Genomic DNA, 19,256 nt, shown 5'->3' with positions numbered 1-19,256 from the left:
TTTTGTAAGTCGCTAATTGGGGCCGCTTGCCACCCTTACCCATGAGGCCATGACTGCTGCAACAGGCTACAGCAAAAGCAAGCCTTTTATGTTTGCCATTTGGTATACTCAGTGAGACTGATTACAACCTTTATTTCCATATAAAAAAGTTTGTATCATATATATTGAATATTTTAAACTTATAATCCTTATTTATGAGTAAAATTTGACATAATCAAGTATTGATGTTTAATTAATAATATATAATCTTTATATATAAACGCAAAAGTTCAAATAATGTGAATTAAATATTTTAAATATGTGGAATAAATATACAAAGAATCGGCTAATATCTCAATTAAATGATCATATATACCACTATCTTTAGGTACATAGAATTCTCTGTTTAGTTCTTGTTATCAGTGTCGTTCCAAATAATTTTTGGGCCTTAGGCGAAAAATAAAAGAAGGGCTCTTAGTCCTTTGTTTAACCAAGAAACTTAATGTTGCAAATTCGATTCATGCTAGATGCTACTTATACAAATACTAATTTAATTATAACGATTATGCTAGTTAGGTTAGTAGTGGGAGAAGATGTCATATCGATCATTAGTGCATATGAGCCGCAAGTTGGGCTAGATAAGGAAATCAAACGTGAGTTATGGGATAACCTGGGTGACCTAGATACCATCCCTTCCGATAAAAAATTTTTTGTAGGTGGAGACTTTAATGGACACATAGATAAGGAGGCAGTTAACTATAACTCAGTTTATAGTGAGTTTGGTTATGGCGTAAGGAACGAGAGTGGTGAGATCTTGCTTGAGTTTGCGTTAGCAAAGAAGGATGAGCACTTGATTTCGTACAAGAAGGATGACCCAAATTGACTATTATTTAGTACGGAAGGTTGATCGGAGCTCGTGTCTAGACTGTAAGGTCGTGCTGGGTACTGCGATGCCCACCCAACATGGTTATTAGTACTAGTGTTTCGTATGAGGAGAAAGATTACCGAGAAGAAGATAAAGGTCAGGCAAATAATCATGTGGGATAGACTTAAAGGGGATATGGTCGCAATCTTGTTAAACAAGATCAAGACGTCGGGCAACCCAAGTATATCAGACGATGCAAATCAAATGTGGGCGACCATGGCGAAAACCATTCAAAAGGTGGCAAAGGAGACATTAGGGGTGTTGACGGGGAAACCAAAGGTGTACAAAGAGTCATGGTGGTGGAACGAAGAAGTGCAAAAGAAGATAAAGGACAAAAACAGGAGAGTCAAGGAGCTCATGGCTTGTAGTGAGAAGGAGGATAGGACACATAAGAAGGAGAGGTATAAAGAAGAAAAATTGGCGGCAAAGGAAGCAGTAGCGGAGGCAAAAGATAGCGCATTTGAAGCCTTTTATCAAAAGCTTATACCAAATAAGGGGAGAATTATAATTTTAAGTTGGCAAAAGCAAGATCTAGGCAGAAGAAGGACTTAGGGACAGTGAAGTTCATTAAGGATGAAGGTGGACGAGTACTCCTTAAACAAGAGGACATCAAAATGAGGTGACATCAATATTAATCCCAATTGCTCAATTAGACTAGGGGTCAAAAGGATGAAATTCGACAAACTTCAAACATCCAAAGAACACAAGATCATGGGTCGACTATTGATATTACCACGGCAGAAGTAGGAAAAGCTCTGAAAAAAATGGGGGCATTAAAGGCAGTTAGACTTAATAAACATTCCGATTGAGGTGTGGAGGGGTTTAGGAGAGGAGGGAACTCATTGGCTTACTAACCTCTTTAATGTCATCGTGAGGTCTAGTAAGATGCCAGAAATGGAGGGTTAGCACACTTATCCCACTGTTTAAAACAAGGGTGATGCACAAGTATGATGGAACTAAAGGGATCAAACTTCTAAGCCACACTATGAAAATGTGGGAAAGAGTGATCAAGAAAAGAATTAAACAAGAGACGGTAATTAGAGAGAACCAATTCGGATTCATGCCGAGAATATCAACTACCGAGGCAATCCATCTTTTGATTAGATTGATGGAAAAGTATAGGTAGTAAAAGAAGGATTTGCATCTGGGGTCATTGGCCTGGAGAAAGCGTACGATAGCATGCCACGAAGCATCATTTGGGATAGCCTCAAGAATAGAGGTATTTGACGAAGGTACATTAAGATTAAGATAATACAGGACATGTATGACAGAGTGATGACTAACATACATACACCGGTGGGTATGACAGAGTCTTTCCCAATTAAAGTGGGACTACATCAGAGATCAGCACTAAGACCTTTCCTTTTTATGATTATCATAGAGAAAATCTTTAAATCCATCTGGGAAACCGTACCATGGTGCATGCTTTACGCCGACGATATAGTTTTGGTTGCAAAACCAAGGAGGAGGCTAATAGTAAATTGGAAGAGTGGAGGGAAGCCTTAGAGCGTACGGGGTTGCGCATAAGTCGTATGAAGACAGAATACTTGTGATGCAATTTCAATGGACGAAATCGATAGGGGAGCCAGAGGTGACCATAGGAGGAGAAGTTGTTGCATGTACGTCCAAGTTCAAATATTTGGGATCCGTGATTCAGAGTAATGGGGAGATTGATGGAGACGTTACTAATTGTATACAAACGGGTTGGCTTAAGTGGCGAGCAGCAACCGGGGTGCTTTGTGATAAAAAGTTCACGAGGAGATTAAAAGGTAAATTTTACCCCGTTGCAATTAGGCCGGCATTGTTGTATGGGACAGAATGTTGGCCGTAAAGAAGGTTTACGAACAACGGATGAAAGTAATAGAAATGCGTATGCTGAGGTGGATTTGTGGTAATACTATGAGGGATAGGATAAGAAACCAGGAGTTTAGGGAAAAGTCACGGGTTGCACCTCTCTCCGCAAAGATGCGGGAGAACAGGTTGAGATGGTTTGGACATGTGCAGAGAAAGACACTTGACGCCCCAGTAAGAAGGATCGAATGCATCATAGTGGAGGGCAAGAGAAGTCGAGGAAGACCTAGGAGAACGTGGGAGTAACAGATTAAAAGTGACATGCATGAACTTCGCCTCTCCAAGGACCTGACTAGAGATAGGGGCAGTTGGCGTCGCCTTATCCACGTCTTAGATTACTAAACCCGTCCCTTTTACCCATCGTTTGTTATTGTTCATTGCCTTTAATTAATTATTGCTATTTAACTCCTTTACTTTTATCCTTATTTTTAGTTATTTGTATGCATTCTATTTATTCTTTTTTTAAGTTGCAGGTTTTTCTCTCTCTGAAGACCTTTCTCGAGCCGAGGGACTATTTGACCGCACTCTCCTCTATGGGTATGAGCTGTCGTCGTTCTTTCGTCCTCGGACCCTAACCATAATTTTCTATGGGTGGCATACACTGAGAATGATAATGATGATTAGCTCAATTTGGGCATTTTCTAAAGTTGAGACCTAAGCGATTATATCTCAAAATTACCCTCAAGATCGGCCCTGCTTGTTGCCCCTTTTCAAATCCTCCCGTTCCCTAAAAAAGTTGTAGAAGACCAATATATTTATATTTATTAGGTAGTTCATACTTGGTTCAGAAAATACTTGTATCAATACAACAAATAAAGCTTTCCACTTTCCAGGTAGATAACATGCAAACACTTGGAACATCAACCCAAACACTTAGTAACACTTTTTGCTGGTACTACTGTATGCAGAAGATCCAGTAGATAATCGTACCCGTCTATTTTTCAGATCATGGCATCAGAAAAACGTAATCAACATCTTTATAGTGAGCCCCTATACGGTGGATTAATAATGGGTCAAATTTCTTAAGGACGAATTAAACGAATTCAAAATTAAAAAGAAGAAACACAAATGATGTGATATGAGACCCTAACTTTATTTGTTTATCTAAAAAGCAGCAATCTTGGGCCACTTACTTCTCCCCTCTTCTCAATATTACTAGTACTCCATAACCCAACAAAAGTTGTTTGCTTTTTTCTTTCTTTCCTTTTTTTTTTTATCTCAATAATACAATATTTATTCATCTATATTATCAATTTGTTTCAGCTATGTATAATTTTAGAGTTTTTCGGAGTCTCTAAAAATTATTTCAACTAAAAGTTTAAGTGATAGCTAAAAATTCAAGATATACAAAATTTATAATTTTCTTTTAGGTTAAAAGTGTTTATGTAGATCATACATATTAAAACTAAGAAAACAACTCAATTTTAAAATTTAGTCAATTATTGTACCGTATAAGCTATAACGAGTTGTGTATATAATTCTAAAATGTTAACCATCACAAAAATAAAGAAGTATTTATATATTGAACTTGATATAATCATAAACTATAATTTTATGTTAAAAAAATTACCCATATGTATTAATGCGACATTTTTAATTACTTGAAATATAAAAATTATAACAAATTAATATCATAAACTAAACATTAAATTAATATCATAACTTTGCTAATGCATAGCAGCATAATCTTCTGTCACACTCAATTTGCCTTATTTTTCATTTAAAGTCGTTTTAATAAATTTGCTTCAATTCTCTTATTAGATATGATCCTATTGTTTTTACTCTTTATATTCTTCCCTTTATCTTATTTCTAAAGAGTAAATACCATATTACATAAATAAACTAAAATTTGTATTTTTTAAGAATTTAGTGCTATAAACTTAACTTTTCACTCTCTCTATATAATGGACATACTTCTGCATAAACACCTTTAATATTTTCTAACTTTCCCAAAAAAACTAGCATTCCTAAATCTTGATTCCCATCAACAAATCTCTACCACTACACATTCCTTAATGCATGTTTCCAACAAAAACACCCATTTCAAACCACCCACACATCATTCCCCCCAAAATCCATGTCTAATCTCTCTGAAATAACACAATCTCTTCCTCTTCCTCCTCAAAGACATCCCAAAACCCAAACTCCTCCCTCCCAATTCTCAATCTCCAAAAACTACTCCCCAGCACACTTCATCAGACTCCCAAGAGATCATACATCTGATCATCATCTTCTCCACCATCCCCGACGAACTCACCCATTAGTATGGTGTAGTGCAATCATATGTCTCGTAATCTGTCTTCTCATCATCGTATTCGGAATCACAACCCTAATCATTTTCCTCGTAATCAAACCTAAATACCCTTCTTTCGATATCCCAAACGCAAACCTAAACGTAATCTACTTCGATTCCCCGGATAATTTTAATGGCGATTTTACTTTCGTAGCCAATTTTACAAACCCTAATCGAAAAATTCATATTAAATTCGATTTTTTAGATGTAGAACTATATTTCATTGATAGATTGATTGCTGCTCAAGCACTTGAACCGTTTAGTCTGAAACCAAGGGAAGCGAGATTGGAGATGATTCATTTTATATCTAGTTTGGTTTATTTGCCGCCGAATCCGGCTATTGAGCTTCAAAGACAAGTACAGAGTAATCGGGTCAAGTATAATGTTAGGGGGACGTTTCGGGTCAGAGCTAAAGTGGGTATGGCTCAGTTTTCTTACTGGTTGCATGCTAATTGTCAATTGGAGATGACTAGTCCTCCTACTGGTGTTCTTGTAGCTAGGAATTGCACCACTAAAAGATGATTATGGAGTGGAATGGAGGTCATTTTTGATTTTCATTGTTTTGGAATTGGAAACCTTAAATTTCTCTGTTCAAGATCTCTTGGTGTACAGAATTAATTCAGGTAGCTATACAAGATTACTTTTATTAGAAAGTAGAGATATACTAGAATTGTATTTATGTTTTTCTTCACTAATGAGAATATACAGTTTTAGGTTGGCATCTAACTTTTTCATTTTGATTGGTAAAAAAGATTATTATATTGTATGAGAGCTTTCTCACTATAAAACTGTCTTATTTAGTAATTTGGATGGGTTTGGTCGTTTGGATGTGCTAGTCTACATTTGCATAGACATAGGGATTAAGAAAAGTGATTGACCTAAACTATAGCTGATTATTTACTTTATAGAGTATAGTATTTTATTATTGTTAATTAAAAAGAAAAAGGAAAAATAGGTAGATAGGTTACTTTATAGAGTATAGTATAGTATTTTATTATAAAGTATAGGGTATAGAGTAGAATAAAAATAGGGGTAGGTAGAACTTTAAATGATTGTTTTATTACTAAAAATGGTAATATAGCTAGTAATATGAAATTGCTAAAAATAGAAAATGTAACGGGTATTATGAAACAGAGGAAGTATCTAGTTAGTATATTCTTTTGTCTACTTTATTTCTGTTTTGAATATTATCATTTACTTTGCAACTGTTTTGGCAGGAATCTATAATTTTTCATCTAATTTCAAAAAGAAATCTTTATTTTTCAATTTTCTTAGAAATTTAATTCTTCTTATAATCTTATAGTACTTCACTCATTTTTTTTCAATTCACTTGTTATTTGCAGTATTCATCAATCATGAATGACTCTCACTCACATAGAAAAAGGAAAGTAAGAATTCACTTGTATTGGTGGAACAATTGAGAAATCTCGAGTGATGATTCAAAAAGGCATTATTAAGGATTCCGTTCAAAATTTGATTGCAGAAGCATAGAAAGCTTGGTAAGAAACCTAGTGGATTCGCACATGTTGATGACTCGATGTTATGTACTTCATCTTTCCGTAAAGTGCGTCAGATAAAGCTAATTTCTTTCCGGTCTCTCCATCAATCAAAAAGGAGATCAACAAAAATCTACGATCATCTGGCAAATTTCATACATTTCACTTTTTACCTATTATTTTGTTTATTTATTATATATTGAATTATTTTATTTATGTGTTGAATTATATAAATCTAAAAATTTTTAAAGGTTAATATTATGAAAGTATGCGATTACACGATTCAAACAAGATTCCACTTGATTATATTTTTACTTACATATTAGTCGCAATATATAAAATAAGCTTGAACGATAAATAGTTCACATAATAAAAACTAAGTATTTCAAAACAGTGAAAGTAGTTTTTAGGAAGGAACATAATTACACAAACCAAGATTTCATGCTTTTGTCATGTAGTGGATTCTATAACACACAATTGTCATAAGAAAGTTTATGTTACATAAATACCCTTGGTACACTTATATATATATACTCTTCTTTCCTTTTTATAAAAAGTACTACTGTAGCTCTTCTCATATTTCATTTTTACTCTCTGAAAATGGCTGTATCATCCTCCATTGAAATCAATGTATGAATGCAATAAGTTCGACTTTGTCATGGTATCAGACGCCACCCAATTGCTATTGTATATCTTGCATCTTCTCAAATTTCTCTTATGATGAATGATTATAATCTGGTATCCTTCATTTGCTTATTGTTTCTGGTATCACCATTGATGTTTCTGGATCTTTCTTTATCTTTCTTGATTAATTGGTTAATTGGTTAATTGTTTCTTGGTTTATTGTATTGATCTTCTTTATTCTTTCAATTTTTTTTCTCTGATTTCTCGTCCTTGATTCAATTTTTTTTGGGGGTTTTGTTGCGTAATCATCCTTTTGACCGTTTTTTTTTAGAATGACTTCAGAATTTTCCCCTTTCGATCTCAATTCTGATCATACATCACCATATTATTTACACCCTAGTGATGCTAGTTTCATTCTTGTGTCTGCCCCCTTCTCTGGCACCAATTTTAACGATTGGAAACGTGCTGTTGTCATTTCTCTTTCTGCAAAGAATAAATTAGCCTTTGTTGATGGCTCTATCTCTAAGCCAGAACCCAATTCTCCTACCATCAAATGTTGGGATAGAGTAAATAACACTCTCATGACTTGGTTCATGAAAATCCTTGATCAACCTATTGCAAGAAGTGTTCTACATTTTCCCACTGCTTTTGATATCTGGAACAATCTGTATGAAAGGTTTGGACAAACATCAGGCACACAAATCTTTTCTATCTTTCAACAGTTGGCTGATACTGAGCGAGGTTCTGACTCTATTTCTTCTTTCTATACTAAACTTAAAATCTTATGGGATGAACAAGATGCAATACAACCCTTGCCTTCTTGTGTCTGTAATGGCTGCACTTGCAGAATCACTTCCAAGCTTCTCCAAATACAAGAAGAACAAAGGCTCATCATTTTTCTAATGAAACTCAGCTCCTCTTTTACACAAGTTAGATCTAACTTACTCATGCAATATCCGCTGCCTGCTATAAGCCATGCTTACAGACTCTTAATACAAGAAGAACAGCACAAACACTACTCTGAGTTTACAACTGAAACTCCTTAAGCTTTCTTGGGCAACAACAGGTCTAATCAAATTCATAGACTTCCTCTTTCCCAAAACTTCGTCAAAAATGATATCTCAAGGAAATCAAGACCGTTTTGTGATTACTGTAAAAGAACATGACATATTAGGGATAAATGCTTCAAGTTGCATGGCTATCCTTCTAGATCTTCTACTCTACCTCAAGGCAACTGGAGAGGGAAACAAGTTGCTGCTGCTAACAAATGATCATACTGACAACAATGAGTTCTTAGCCCCTGTATCTTTTACCCAGGAACAATACTCCCAGATCCTGACTCTTCTTAGTCAACAACAGCATGAAATTACTCCCACTCTTAATGAAGATTCAAACAATGCTTGTTTCCTTGCTGGTAAATTTTGTTTACTCTCATCTAATAACACTATGTGGATTCTTGATAGTGGTGCAACTAATCACATGAGTTATGATTTAAATTTGTTTTCATCATATAATAAGATCACAGCTCACGACAATAACAAAATTACTATACCTGATGGCACTTCTGTAATTGTTAAACACGTAGGTTCTGTTATCCTTAATCAGCATATCATTTTACAAAATGTGCTTCATGTACCTAATTTCCATTTTCACCTTATATCCATCAGCAAATTATGTGAAGATCTTAATTATACTATATCATTCACAAATAATTCATGTTGCGTCCAGGCCCCTTCTCTGAACAGGCCAATTCCGCTTGGTAGGCTCAAAAAAGGATTATACTACTATCAGAATGATACACCAAGCACACCAAAATCCACTTCCATCACAGCCTCTACTCTCTACTCTTGCAACTCTGCTCAATCAAATATCAATTTGGCTAAGCTTTGGCATCTTCGATTAGGTCATGCTCCCTTTTCTGTTATCAAACATGTCCAACCTTCTCTCAATATATCAGATTATGTAAATAATTGTCTTTGTAAAATTTGCCCTGCTGCAAGACAGAACAGACTTCCTTTTAGTCATAGTACAATAAAATCTACTGTACCCTTTGAATTGTTGCACATAGATACCTGGGGACCTTATAGGAATAGTACTCATAATGGTTGTACTTTGTTCCTAACTATTGTAGATGATTTTACAAGAGTCACTTGGCTCTTCTTAATGAGAAATAAGTCAGAAGCTGTTACTATTTTTCAATCTTTCTATGCTTATGTTTCCACACAATTTTATACACTCATTAAAGGTATTAGATCAGGCAATGCCCCAGATTTATGTGAAGGAAAAATGAAAATGTTTCTTTCCTCCAAAGGCATCATACATCATAAAACTTGTGCTAACACCCCTCAACAAAATGGGGTTGTTGAAAGAAAACACAAACATTTATTAGAAACTGCTAGAGCACTTTGCTTTCAATCAAATCTTCCAATTCATTTTTGGGTGATTGTGTTTTAACTGCTGCATATCTCATTAATAGAATGCCATTACAATCTTTGGGTTTTGTTTCACCTTATGAAAAACTTTTTAAAACCACACCTCACATAGCACATTTGAAAGCTTTTGGCTGCCTATGTTTCATGACAACAAGTTCTTTACACAGACACAAATTTGATAACAAAGCACATCCATGCATTTTTCTTGGTTATCCAAATCTTCAAAAGGCTTACAAAGTATATGATATGGTTGACAAAAAGAATGTTATCTCAAGAGATGTTATTTTTTATGAACAACACTTTCCTTTTTATTTTTCACCAATTAACAATCCTCATTCCACACCACATTATCCTTTCTTTCTCCCTTTAAACTCTACAAACTATAATCACACCTTGTTTGCTGGACCTCACTCTGAAAACCATAATAAAGATATCCTTAGTTCAGATACTATTCCTCATACATATTCATCTTCAAACCTTTCCAATATTCACACATCTTCTCCAATTCAGCCTGACAACTTAGTTGACATAAGTTCCATCCCTGTTTCTGCACCCACAAGACAATTTAATAGAATTAAACAACCACCAGCTTATCTCTCTGATTATTTTTGTTCACATGTTGCTACTAATAATTGGTGTAATATAATCCCATATAGCCAACTCCCCCCTATGCATCAATGCTTCATTGCTCAGGTATCAGCTCAAGATGAGCCTCGTTCCTATTCAAAAGCTATTCAAAAACAAGAATGATTACAAGCCATGCAACATGAACTCTCTGCTCTTCAGAACAACAACACTTGGATACTTGTTGATTTACCCAAGGGTAAAAAGGCTATCAGCTGCAAATGGGTTTACAAACTCAAACTGAAATCAGATGGGTCCATTGAAAGGTACAAAGCAAGGTTGGTTGCCAGAGGGTTTACTCAAAAACAAGGCATAGACTATGATGAAACCTTCTCACCAGTAATCAAAATGTCTAGTATACGTTGCATCATAGCAATAGCAGCATCCAAGCATTGGGATATATGGCAATTGGATGTAAACAATGCGTTCCTCCATGGTGATTTGCATGAAGAGGTATACATGAAGGCTCCTCATGGTTTGCCCAATCCTTCTGGCAAGGTCTGCTTACTCCAAAAATCTCTTTACGGTCTTAAACAAGCTTCAAGACAATGGTTTGCAAAGCTCACTTCAGAATTGATTTCCCAAGGATACACTCAGTCCAAGAATGACTATAGTTTGTTTCTTAAGACAGTAGGGTCTCTTATCATCATTGTGGCTGTTTATGTTGATGACATTCTTATCACAGGCAATGACTCTCAAGGTATTTCTCAGCTTAAGTCTCATCTTCATCACATCTTTACAATAAAAGACTTAGGCAAACTACATTTCTTCTTGGGCATTGAAGTTGGGTACACAACCTCTGGGATAAGCCTCACTCAGACAAAATATACAAGAGAACTTCTTTCCCATTGTAAACTTCAAGACCTCACACTTGCTGTCACTCCCCTTCCTCAAAACCTCAAGCTTCATAAACTGGAAGGTGAATTATATCATGATCCTACATACTACAGAACTATGGTGGGTAAAATGAATTTCTTAACTCACACTAGGCCTGACTTGGCATTCACAGTTCAACATTTGAGTCAATTCTTACAAGAACCCAGAGCACTTCATGTTGCAGCTCTTCACCACCCTTGAGATATATTGCAGCTACTGAAGGGCAAGGCATCCTCCTAAATAGTTCTGGACAACTTACATTATAGGCCTTTAGTGATTCTGATTGGGCTGCCTGTCCCAACACCAGGAGATCAGTTACTGGTTACGTTTTGATGCTTGGATCTTCTCCCATAACTTGGAAATCTAAGAAGCAAAGTACTGTTTCTAAATCTTCCAGTGAGGCAGAATACAGGGCTATGTCCTCTGCTGCAAGTGAAGTAGCATGGATGGTCAGGCTTCTCCAAGAACTTCAGGTTCCCACCATCAAACCCGTTGTGTTGCATTGTGACAATATGAGTGCCATTCACATTGCAAGAAATCCCATATATCATGAAAGGACAAAGCACATTGAAATAGATTGTCATTTCACAAGGGAGAAAGTTTTAGAAGGGCTCATTCAACTCACTTATCTTCCAACATCTTCTCAACTTGCTGATGTGATGACCAAGATTCTGCCTTCAAAACAACACAACAGTCTCTTGAACAAACTTGGGATGATCCTCACCCCTAGTTTGCGGGGGGGGGGGGGGGGGGGGGGGTGTTACATAAATACCCCTGGTACACTTATATATATACTCTTCTTTCCTTTTTATAAAAAGTACTACTGTAGCTCTTCTCATATTTCATTTTTACTCTCTGAAAATGGCTGTATCATCCTCCATTGAAATCAATGTATTAATGCAATAAGTTCGACTTTGTCAGTTTATTTATTGAGTGTGTTTACATTCTAAAAAAAAAAATACTTATAACATGCATTGCTAAGGACCAAGTAAATTTGATTAAAATTTGCATTAGTTTTTGGGATAAGTCTATAACCTCTATAAATAGTAATTATCCATGTTATTTTCTTGTTCCTTGGTAAACATTTACTTAAGTTACTGTACTTCCATAATCAACTACATCACGGCACCAAAAGCACAACAAGTGCCTCATTGGTGTCTTGAATCATCAATATTTCAAGACCTACTCATGTTCTTATTACAACATAAAAATATTAGATAAAATTACATTCAAGAGAGAAATACAAGGAACCAAGATTAAAAAAATTGAACATCAGTTGAGTTTGGTAGCATAAAGATGTTTGCATTATTCGTGATAAATAAATTGATTTTTATGGAACATTTACAACTCCACAAGGGTATATATATTATGGCCTACTCATAGTATTTAGATCAAGAACTCAAAAATATAATTAAAATGTGAAGGGGACAATCGAGTTTTTCAGTTTGTTTGGCCACAACCTTCTTTATATGGGTACAATATGTTATATTTATTATAACAGTTAATTAAGAACGTGATATATTGAGTTTGGTGATAATGGCAATAAAAGTAAAAACTCAATTAACTATATTTTCTCAATTAATAAAAGGAAAAATTATCGTAATAATACAACCATAACTTTTCTATATAATAGTAACTTTTGATTAATTATAAATAATATCAACTTAAAGGGCATTTTCCTCTAACACCCTTAACTTGTTGGTTACTTAATATTATAGGTTAACTTCCCAAAACTAGGAAAAAAAAAATTCAATAAATAATGAAAAAAAAAACACCTAACTCTTTTCCTCCCCTCCTCCCACTGCCAGCCATCCATTTCTGGTGAGCCACCCTACTTTCGACCAACCTATCTTGAGATAAAAACCCCTTCTTTGTCCCTAATACCACCATCCTTTCCCTACTCCTAATGCCCCAATACCACCACCATCTACATGAACTCCCAATACCATGTGCGACTCCATCTCGCTCCCTTGTGCGACTCTCACCAACGTTAGGCATCAACACCCAGACCAGACCACCACGTCCTACCACCATCCTAGGTAATACCCACTTCCATCACCATAATGATACTCAAACTCATATTCGACAACCATCAAGCAAATTAGGGGGTGTTGTTTGTTGGTGGCAGCGAGGGGAGGGTGAGGGAAAGGTGGTGGCGAGGAGGAGGGTTGAAAGGTGACAATAAAGGTGGGTGATTGGAAAGGAGAGGGGGTGGTGGCTCATGTGGTTGTGGAGGTGTTTGGTTCGCAGCTTTTTCGTTATTTTTAGTTGACTTTTGACTTTTAACTTGTTGGTTGGTCAAACAGCCAAAAAAAGTATTTGTTTAATGGCTTTTAAATCAACTGAAAAGCTGATTTTAAGCCAATATGAAAAAGCTACTTTAGCTAACTTGTTTTGTTGGCTTTCGGCTTGTTGGCCCACTTTTTCTCTAATATACAGCCAACAATCAATACCTAATTTTACCAAACATATCCATAAAAAGCTGGCTTTTTCAGCTAGCTTTAAAAAGTCAACAAAAATCGCTACCACTTCCAGCTAATCAAACAAGCTAACTAAAAAGCCAACAACCAATTGCTAAACACACCCCATGAAAGAGGAGGGGTGATTTTTATTACTTAAGTTTTTTTTTTTTTTTTTTTTACCTAGATGGCTTGTATTACTCATAGTTAAATAATAGAATAATTTATAAAATACAGCCTTAAAATTTAAGAATTTTGTAAATTACAACTTTAATATTTATTTTGTGATTTGGCCAGAACGCTTTAGACTTTAATAAATTGGTGGCTGTGAATCTTAAAAAATAAACATTAAGATTGTAATTCGTAAAAATATAATTTACAAAATTTCTAATTTTAAAGCTGTAATTTACAAGTTATTCTAGATAATAATTTGTATTTTTATTGAAATTTTTTTAATACTATATTTTTAAGAGTAATTTTTAATTGGAGACTCGAGTACCATAAATAAAACACACAAATAGCAATAATGCACAAATAAAAGATTTCCTAACTCCTCCAAACAAGTTCAATCAATAATCAAGAAAATCTTCACCTTTCGTCATCTTCCTCCATTTTCTTAAGCTTCACTTTCTCTCTCCTTCAATCCTCACCCTCCCACCACCGCCATTGTTACAGCCCTCAAGAAAACTCCCTCAAAGAATATCCCAAATCCCTAATTTCCTTGATTACTCAGTCTATTTCTCTCAAATCAGGGTTTCTTGCATTACAATGTCCCAATTAAAGACAATCAATCACATGGTGGATGATATCCCATCAACCCCAGGAAAATTCAAGCCCGACAAATCATCAATTTACTTCAACAAATTTCGTTGGTACTCTTCTCTCTCTAAACTCACCCTTTGGTCTTTCCTCTTTCTCTCTCTTCTTCTCTTCCTCTTCTTAGCGTCTCCTCGCCTTGATTCTTCTCATCGCCATGATTCCACCTTCCAAACCTTCTCGAAATCCTCCGCCACGTGGGGTGGTCACGAGTGGGAGCGCCGTGTTCGACAATCCGCACGTGTGAAACACGGGGAACATGGGATCACCGTCCTTGTAACTGGCGCGGCTGGATTTGTTGGTACCCACGTGTCAATGGCTCTACGACGCCGAGGCGACGGCGTTTTGGGTCTTGACAATTTCAATAATTATTATGACCCATCTCTTAAACGATCTCGCCAGAAGCTTCTAGAACGTTCTGAAATCTTTGTTGTGGAAGGAGATATTAATGATCGAGGTCTTTTAACGAAATTGTTTGATGTTGTGGCTTTTACTCATGTTATACATCTTGCTGCTCAAGCAGGTGTGAGGTATGCAATGGAAAACCCTAAATCTTATGTTAATAGTAATATTGCTGGTCTTGTTAATTTGTTGGAAGTATGTAAATCTGCAAATCCTCAACCTGCTATGATCTGGGCATCTAGTAGTTCTGTTTATGGACTGAATTCTGTTGTACCCTTTTCTGAAAATGATAGAACTGATCAACCTGCTAGTTTATATGCTGCTACTAAGAAAGCTGGGGAAGAGATTACTCATACTTATAATCACATTTACGGTTTATCAATTACCGGTTTGCGATTCTTTACTGTTTATGGACCGTGGGGTAGGCCTGATATGGCGTATTTCTTTTTCACTAAAGATATGTTGAAAGGGAAGCAAATTCATGTGTTTGAGGGTCCTAATCATTCAACTGTTGCTAGGGATTTTACCTACATTGATGATATTGTGAAGGGTTGTTTAGGGGCATTAGATACGGCCAAGAAGAGTACAGGGACAGGCGGAAAGAAAAAGGGGCCGGCACAATTTAGGATCTTTAACTTGGGGAATACTTCGCCCGTTAGTGTTAATGAGTTAGTGAGTATCTTGGAGAAGTTGCTTAAGCTGAAAGCTCATAAGAAGATTTTGCCTCTGCCTAGGAATGGGGATGTTCCGTTTACCCACGCTAATATTACTTTGGCTCAGAAGGAGCTTCGATATAAGCCTACAACTGATTTGCAAACAGGATTGAAGAAGTTTGTAAGGTGGTATTTGAGTTACTACACGGGTTCGAAGAAGAGGAGTGGTTCTGGTTGGTGAAACTCGGGATTAGGATGTTGATGGAGACATCAAATTTAAAAATTGTTTTCCTGGATTTCTGCTGCTATTGGGATTCTTTGCCCATGTTGTGTCCGCAGAAGTGTGCCTCAACCGGAATGATGGAAGAGTAGAGGTATCGTCTTTGTTTTTTGTTATCCACATATTGCTTTGTTCTTTTAGGATTAGTTATGATTAATATAGTTACTAGTTAGCAAATGTACAGCTTTCTGATTTCAGGCTACATCACTACAGTTTCAATAACACCGTCCACGATCATTTTTGTTCTAGTATTATTTTGAATTGTTAGATAAATCATCTATATACTTCGTTTTGCTAGCATGGCGAGTTTATTGTTCTGTGTTTTGATATTGTACTTGTATGAACTCAATTTTATGAATTATATCGAGTAAAATTAATGAATTGTTAGATAAGTCATTTATACTTCTTTCTGCTTATGTGCATCATCCGTTTGTGATGAATGATGATGGACTCTTATCTTTTATGTTATTTTGCCCTGTCTTATAGAGTGAGGAAGGTTTAGGATACGTGGGTGATGAGGACATTACATAATCTATTAGTATCAATTGGTAATTGAGAAGATTTCCTTTGTATGGGAAGTCTTTTTGAACACGGTAATGATTGAATTGTGAAATTAATACAAGGGTTAGGATTTTAGGTAAACTTGTTTATTTCATGAACATAGTTGGTAGAATTGTTTATGGTGATATTTTGAATGTTTGAACTAACTCGTTTTAGTGAAACGATATAGAATAATTTTGTTCTGGCAGTTTTCGTACATTGTTCAACATGGAGACTTTGGCAAGTTCATAAATAAATCAATTCAAATTAACACTTTGCTTGGATAGAGTATTAGGATGGAAAGGAAAGGGAGAGAAGGAAAAGAGAGAAAGGAAGAGAAGGGAAATGGAAAGAGATAATTTATTTGTTGGTTCAGGAGGGAAATGAAAGTAAGAGAAAGAAAATGGGAAAAATTAAATTTTTATACTTAAATATCATGGAAGGGAAATGACATAATTTTCATCTAAATTAAAAAGCAAAATGGTAAGATTAATCAGTCATTTTTGTTATTTTGATAGTCAATATACCCTTTTCTTTCCAAATCTTTACAAAAGTGAAAAAATTTGACTATTAACAAAAATAAAAAACTAAACCCCTTCAAATCCCTTCCTTTCAAATTCCTCCTACAAAATATCTATCCAAACAAAGGAAAACACATCTTCCAAAATCCCTTCCTTTCCTTTCATTCAAAATCTCTCAATCAAAACACAGTGCAAATATACAGTACATCCTTGGGCAGCCTTGTTTAAGTTATTATGTCTTGAGCAGTTAGAAGTGTCTGGTTTGCAACAACAGCACTTTTGTCAGGTGCTTGTGTAGTTGCATTTTTCATCTACCTTTTATGGGTACTTGTTTATGTTATGCACTTATGCCGAAGCTAAGAAGGTTAAGGTAAAGTACTTGTTAAAAGAATTTACAAGGTGATGATGATTTTGATTCTTGTATGTCACTGATATTGTTAGGCAAGATTAGATCTTGTACCATTAATCAATGAAGATTGTCACTATTTGCTCTTAGGGAGCAACATTAATAGATGAACTAGCATTTGCGGCTTTTTAGTCTTGCATTTCTTAGTGTTTTATCCTGTGGTATTCAATAAAGTTGGACCTCCAGTGATCTGAGTTAGAGAGCAAACATGACGACTTTCCAATGAGATTTGTGTGATTATGTTTCAGCAATTGCTGCAGCCATTTTATGTTTTTGGAGCACTGCAATTAGCATAACTCTTCTGATGCGTTTAACAGGTTCAATGAGATCAGCGAGATCCTAAATCTTTAAAAATTAGGGCTCTAGCATTATTGTTGTTGTCGGTGTTGTTGTGTGAACAGATTCAATGAGATCCCTTGCAGAAAAAGTTGCATCCTGGGATATGCTGAATAATACTGATTACCTGGCTGAAACTTGAAATAGACAAACAACAGATTGATTCTCTGGCTGCTTTACTTTTACAGACAACATCTTCTAAATGAAGTAATGGCTGCTGTTTTAGTTTGCAATCCATCCATCCCTCTGTTTATGTTTGAATCAGAAGTAGTGTTGAATAATGATCAGAACCATTAAGCAAAATCAAGGATTGATTTTTTTGACTATCTGTTTGGTATTCATCATTCATGCAATCCCTTGTGGTTCCTTTGTCTTTTAATATACTCCATCCGTTCTTTTTTTGCTTTTTGTTTACTTATTCACAGTTTTTAAAGTATATTTTAAGTCTTAAAATCTCTAAATATTCAAAATAAAAAATTATAAACAATACATAATAAAAAATATACATTAAGACGAATCTAATGAGATTTCATATGGATGTATTTTATTGTCAAAATAAACTTGATCAAATTTTATCTCCTTAGGAGTTGTTTGGATTGAGATTGAATATTTAAGGAAATAAAAAAGTCAAACTAATATAACAAAGCTAATTAGAGATGCAAATAAAGTTATTGAAATAATTGTGACAGTGGTAGAATAAGAGAAAATAAAAGAAGATAAATAGAAAAGAGGTTGATTTTCCCTATTAGGAGGTAAAGAATTCCCCCACCCTCACCTAGGGTAAATTTGTATCCAAAATAAGGAAACTAATTACTATATTCTCTATTTTTTTTACCTTCTAATAAATTCTTTTACCTCTCTAACAATCAAAACTCTTTAATCATTTATTTAATTAACTTTGTTTTTTTAGTTTGACTTTTATTTACTCTGTAAATATTTGCTTTCAATTTAAGCGACGTATTATGGTGAAATATTTCAAATGAAAAAAAAAACATTATAGAGAAAACAAAAGTGTGATTTTGTCTCTTTAGCTTTGCAACAATTTTGTTTTAGAAAAACTTAATTATTTAATTTTAAAGATCATCATTTGAAGGTTCACTTTTCATTTGCTTATTTTTTTTGTTAAGAGGTAACTTGGGTTAGCGGTCATTTAAATTTTTAGAAGAAAGTCAAGAGTAAAGTTGAGATTCTTAAAGCGCAAATAAAAGTTAAAATGACTACTTAAAAGTGAGAGTGAGACCTTTGAATTAAATTTTTTATTATTCATTTAGCGTGAATTGTTATTTTAATTTGTTTTATTTATTTTGCATCTTTTTTATTTCATATTATTTTTATTTAATCTTATTTATATATGTTAACTCTTTTTTAATTTTATTCATACAATTTATTTTTTATTTATTTATTATCAATATTCACTTTTTTCTTAAATAACATTATATGTTTCTTTAAAGACGGACTAGTACAATAAAATTTTACCCACCATCTAGTTTATATCTCTTTCATGAATTTTTCTCTTTTAGATGATATGTTTACACAACTTGCATTTTTTTTTATTTTATTCTCTTAACAATTACTTTACCTCTTTGTTTAACTCATATTTGTCTCACTTGAGTCAGACAAAAAAGGTATACTAATTACTTCTATTTTTTATTTAACTTTTGTAATTTTAAAGGAAGAAAGGGAGTGACTTTTCTCAATTCCTGGAAATAGGCTTAGAGGAATCTTCAAAATACATTAGACTTG

General features: G+C 34.7%; 4 protein-coding genes across 4 annotated transcripts; all 4 read left to right on the top strand.

Annotated features, from left to right (window-relative positions):
* Positions 1-544: 544 nt before the first annotated feature.
* Positions 545-862, top strand: LOC130804533 (uncharacterized). The gene has a single exon (XM_057669001.1). The coding sequence runs from the start codon at positions 545-547 to the stop codon at positions 860-862; it is 318 nt and encodes a 105-aa protein (XP_057524984.1).
* Positions 863-4,680: 3,818 nt separating this feature from the next.
* On the top strand, positions 4,681-6,828 carry LOC130804544 (uncharacterized protein At1g08160). Its single transcript, XM_057669014.1, has 2 exons — positions 4,681-5,671; positions 6,392-6,828. The coding sequence occupies exon 1, from the start codon at positions 4,833-4,835 to the stop codon at positions 5,568-5,570; it is 738 nt and encodes a 245-aa protein (XP_057524997.1). The 5' UTR covers positions 4,681-4,832; the 3' UTR covers positions 5,571-5,671; positions 6,392-6,828.
* Positions 6,829-7,500: 672 nt separating this feature from the next.
* Positions 7,501-8,214, top strand: LOC130804530 (uncharacterized). Its single transcript, XM_057668999.1, has one exon. The coding sequence runs from the start codon at positions 7,501-7,503 to the stop codon at positions 8,212-8,214; it is 714 nt and encodes a 237-aa protein (XP_057524982.1).
* A 5,876-nt stretch (positions 8,215-14,090) lies between these two features.
* On the top strand, positions 14,091-18,477 carry LOC130804313 (UDP-glucuronate 4-epimerase 3-like). The gene has a single exon (XM_057668705.1). The coding sequence runs from the start codon at positions 14,328-14,330 to the stop codon at positions 15,669-15,671; it is 1,344 nt and encodes a 447-aa protein (XP_057524688.1). The 5' UTR covers positions 14,091-14,327; the 3' UTR covers positions 15,672-18,477.
* The last annotated feature ends 779 nt before the right edge of the window (positions 18,478-19,256 follow it).

Source organism: Amaranthus tricolor, chromosome 17 (assembly GCF_026212465.1).
Source record: "Amaranthus tricolor cultivar Red isolate AtriRed21 chromosome 17, ASM2621246v1, whole genome shotgun sequence".
Classification (NCBI taxonomy): domain Eukaryota; kingdom Viridiplantae; phylum Streptophyta; class Magnoliopsida; order Caryophyllales; family Amaranthaceae; genus Amaranthus; species Amaranthus tricolor.
Note: the sequence above shows the minus strand (reverse complement) of the source record. Positions and strands in the feature narration are given on the sequence as shown.

Excerpts from the sequence above, each read along its gene's own strand:
- LOC130804533 (XM_057669001.1), top strand. The coding sequence starts at position 545 with ATGCTAGTTAGGTTAGTAGTGGGAGAAGATGTCATATCGATCATTAGT.
- LOC130804544 (XM_057669014.1), top strand. The coding sequence starts at position 4,833 with ATGTCTAATCTCTCTGAAATAACACAATCTCTTCCTCTTCCTCCTCAA.
- LOC130804530 (XM_057668999.1), top strand. The coding sequence starts at position 7,501 with ATGACTTCAGAATTTTCCCCTTTCGATCTCAATTCTGATCATACATCA.
- LOC130804313 (XM_057668705.1), top strand. The coding sequence starts at position 14,328 with ATGTCCCAATTAAAGACAATCAATCACATGGTGGATGATATCCCATCA.